Source organism: Egretta garzetta, unplaced genomic scaffold (genome assembly GCF_000687185.1).
Source record: "Egretta garzetta isolate BGI_Z169 unplaced genomic scaffold, ASM68718v1 scaffold1021, whole genome shotgun sequence".
Classification (NCBI taxonomy): Eukaryota; Metazoa; Chordata; class Aves; order Pelecaniformes; family Ardeidae; genus Egretta; species Egretta garzetta.
In genome coordinates this window covers 48,466-52,738 of record NW_009258752.1, presented here as the reverse complement: position 1 = coordinate 52,738, position 4,273 = coordinate 48,466, and the positions used below count along the sequence as shown (strand labels likewise).

The following is a 4,273-nucleotide window of genomic DNA, read 5'->3' as shown; positions in this document are numbered from 1 at the left end:
ATCTGCATCTGACTGCTGCTGCCTGGGCACAGCGTGGCCAGCCTTCACTCCCCATATTCCAGGCCCAACAGATGCAGGACCAGCTCCCATATTGCAGGAAGGGGCTTCAGCAAGGCCAGGGCACAAGTAAGGATGGGTTGTCTGCAGCCTGCTGGGAGCGTCCAGGACAAGGAAGGACAAGAGAGGAAGGCTGTTTCCTAGGTGGCAACACATACACCTGTGAGAAGGAGGGCACAGCAGACCCTTTAAATGAGACAGGAGGTTATTGACCTTGAAGGAGCCAGCTGGTGCATGGCACCCAACACACTGATGCCCACACAGCAGAAATCCAGGCTCAGGCAGGAACTAAGGGAAACCTGTTGTGGATATGACCTGAGCTGAGGATGTTTGCACCCTCCCTGTGTGTTGTCTTGCAGCTCAGTGGAGGTGCGTCTCACAAGGCATCCTGTCTCAGGTCCTCTCCCCTCTCCCTGCAATCTCCATAGGGGTCTGACCTCCCTTAGAGGCTTGGACTGCTCAGGCAACTCAGGAGGGCTCCTCCTCCTCCTCCTCCTCTTCTCCCTCCTTGCTTCATCTGCTGTGCTGTTCATTAACTGCCCATGCACTGGCCTGGTAGCAGCTACCTAGCAGGCATCCCAGGGCCAATAAGCCCTGACTTGGCTACCGAGAGCCTGCCCCAGCAGCAAGCCTCATCCTAGCATGCTGGACATGCTCCAGAGACAGCTCTGCCTTCCTCCTGCAGATCCTGGCTCTCTGGAGCAGGATGGGTCCAGGCTGATGGCAAGCCATGGCAGGGAGGAGCCCCTGCTCTTCATGTTTGAAGCACAATGAAAAAGGAAAAGGCAGAGCCAGGGACCTCGTTCTTCCTGAGAACAACGCTGCCAGTGCCCAAGGAAAACTTTGGCACCATCCATCAGTCCCTTGCCAGGTGAGAAGTACACTGGGGCCAACAGCTACAGGCAGCAAAAGGGAAGCCATGCCCCAGCAGAGACAACGCAGCGTTTTGGCAGCCTTGCTGTCCTGGCTGACCCAGAACAAGGTGCTAAGCCACCTTGTGAGAGCTCAGTGCAGAGCACAAGGTAACTTTGCAGCCAGTCACCAGCACACCTTTCTGTTGTCTCTCCTCCATTCTGCCCTGCCATTTACCCAGGGATCCTGGAGACCTTCACCTCTCTGCCCAGCTTCGGTGAGGATTGTGGCCCACTGGTTTAGAGACCCTGAGGAGAGGAAGAGGGAGACTAGCAGTGTGAGAACCCTTTCTTTGTTCCTTAAGATAACCAGACTAGAAAGAGGTCAGACTCCCCCTCTGCCTTACAGCATTCGCCAGGGGCTTATTTCCAAGGTCTTCTCTGCAACCATAAAGATTAGAAATCTACGTTTTCAGTGAAAGCTGACATTCTTCCAAGTTTCCAGGAAAAAAGTAAACTCAAACAAATACATAAGAGCTGTTAACAGTGGCCTCTTGCTCTTTATTTTGAAGGAAGCTTGAAATCCAGCTCTGCAGGTTGTCTCTTGTGCTCTACTTTGGGAAACACTTTGCAGCCAAAACGCTTGAAGAGAGCTAACACTCTCATTAAGTGCAAGCCAATGGGGTGCTGGAGCTAACAGCTTTCCCTGCCATCAGGAACAGAGGTCCCAGTTTGCTCCACAGACATTTGCAACCTTTGCAAAAAGCTGCCATGAGAAAGGCTCCCAGACCCAGCTCTTACCTGAGACAGTGGGTGGGCAGTGCTGCTGTGCTGCGCCTGGTCTGTGATGTGCCACTCAGGACATCGTGGGAGGACATAGGGCCATTCCTGCATCACCAGGGGCTGCATCAGAACCGATGTTCATGGGGATGGAGACAACTCTGGGCACAAGCACCTGAAAAGCAGTGTGAGAGTCCCTGGGTCAGCTTGCACCTCCTCATGGAGCTGACCCCCTTCCCAGCTGTCTTCACAAAGGCTGAAGACTAAAAGGATGCTTTTTTTTTTTTTTTTAATAGGTTTGTACTAATGTTGCAATCTTTTTAATCTAATTTTCCAATTCTTTTTTGTATCTAGTTATATAATTTCCTGTAATGATATTCTGTGTTAGTGAGTCCCACAGATTATGTTGCATTTTTAAAAAGGACTGGATTTTTTGAACTACAGGAGATGCCCAGGGTTTAAAGGAAGAGGGTAGAGAGGAGCTCACTATCACAACCACTTATGTTTAGACATAATAGACATATACACATAACAGACAATATTTTCAAACACATTATTTTTTCCTTTTATGTTCAAAAGGAGAATTGTCTAGAGCCTCAGTCCCCCATACACGCATCTCACACTATCAGCTACCTTTTTATGAGTTTTTCTCATTATTAGTTCTAAAAATCCCTTTTTTATTCTGTTTTTAAAACTGTATGACCCTTAAAGCCAGGTAGCAGTGGCCCCTTGTCTATTCTACAGATCTGAAATGCAACCTGCTGCTTTTTTTGTTCTTTGGACTCTGAATAGGCTAAAATAGTGATTTATCCCACTGCCAGCATTATCTCAGCTTTACAGAAAACAATGAGAAAATGAAGCCCAGAGAAAAGAGTGCAAAGTAATATTTACCTGAATCTGGCAAATTTCTAGAACTGAAATGTACAACTGTACATTTGGCCAGTGGCAGTGCCATGAAAGGAGCCGTGTTCACAGCAGGATGGAGACCTAACATACAAAAGCTGGGAACACCATGCAGGGCTTTGCCCAGGCTCGACTCAACACATCTGACGTCAGATGAGAACATCAAGAGTGATGCTTGAATACTGTCAAGAGGCAGTGCTGAGGGACTGTGCTGTCTCCTGTCCAACCCACTGCCTAACTTGGTGATTGCTTTCCTACTTCTAGAAGGAAAATATCACCTGGCTCCAGCAGTCTGAGCGGAGATGGGGCTGCTTCCAAGGTACAGATGGAGCAACACTGCTGGAAGAAGGTCGTTGCCTCCTTCACACGCAGCTCACTTGGACCGGCTGAGAAACTTCTTGCATGGTCCTGGCAGGGCAGGAGCAGGTAGTGCATCCTGCACAGCCAGCAATCACGGTGGACAGCCAGGAGAGGAGAAAGCCCCCAGGCCCTGGTACATGCTGCCCATCTCTCATGCTTTCACATCCCTCACTCCCCTGCCTGAGCTTTCACTGCCTCTCCCCCCTCCATTACACGCATTAAGAGAACAGCTTATCCTGTTATGATTTTTTTAATACCTTAGCAATTTCTACAGCCATAATTCTCTCCCTCTCCAGTAGAACAGCCTGTGCTGAGCTCTCCAACATGCCAATAATCCAAGGTCCTGTCCTCTATCCCTCCTGCCCATTTGCACAAATGAACATCGCAGTCTGTGCATCGCAGCGCTCTCACCCTGCTCCTTTCCCCATGCAGGCAACATTATCAGGACACATCAATAGTTATAAATTCCAGGGTCTTCAAAGCCCCCCAGCCTTGTGAGGCAAATTCACCTCATGCAACTTCAAGGGTGCAGTGGATGATTTCTGTCTTTGACAGCAGGTAATACCATATCCTATTCCTACAATGCTTGTGCTATTAGGGGTCTAAGCTGTCCCTGATCCTCTAAATGACCTCTAGATGAGGCTCAATCTAGCAGAGATACAATCTCAGGGCATGAAAAGTTGTTTTGCTTCAAAGCGTCCATCAGAGGAATGCCATTGAGCTCTACTGCATGACTGGGAAATCCATGGCTTTTGCCGATGAGGTTCTGTGACATCTCATTGCAGCTGCCATCCTGAGGCCTCAGTTTTTCTGCAGCACAGTGCAATGTAATTGCAGTGATGTGTGCTGGCCAGGCAGGTTCAGCCAGCCCTCCAACATCACCTGCAGGGGCTCTCCCCAGTCGTCCCAGCACAGTGTGGTCTCTTGTTCCTTCCACCAGTGCTGCAGAATGGGACCAATACTGGGAAGGTCACTAGCTCTGATCTTACTGCATTTTGCTCAAGGATAAGTCTCCACACACAGGGCAGATGCAGTTCTGGAGACATGGGTAAACCATGTTCTATGGGTATCCATGTGTAGGACATGGTGAGTCTTCATGCCCTCTGCCAGCATTACGGCAGTAAGAACAGCCCTTGCCTTACCTCCTGAGTGCCAGGGTTCTGAACTCCTTCAGCGATGACAGGGTCCATCAGGACACAGAGCCATGGCACAGGGGAACTAAAGCCTGTCCGAGGCAGCAGTCAAAGAACAAGACCAAGCTGGAAAACTAAGTGCTAGCAAAGGCCACTACCTCAAGCATGTCCTGTGCAATACCTTGCTGA

The 4,273-nt window shown here is 49.5% G+C and overlaps 1 protein-coding gene across 1 annotated transcript in view; it reads right to left on the bottom strand.

Moving 5' to 3' along the window:
• Positions 1–1,817, bottom strand: part of DRP2 (dystrophin related protein 2) — a 19,492-nt gene extending 17,675 nt beyond the window's left edge. The window contains exon 1 of the mRNA XM_009649071.2: positions 1,710–1,817. Within this exon, the coding sequence (XP_009647366.2) occupies positions 1,710–1,817 (108 nt within the window). The remainder of the gene's footprint in view (positions 1–1,709) is intronic.
• Positions 1,818–4,273: the final 2,456 nt, after the last annotated feature.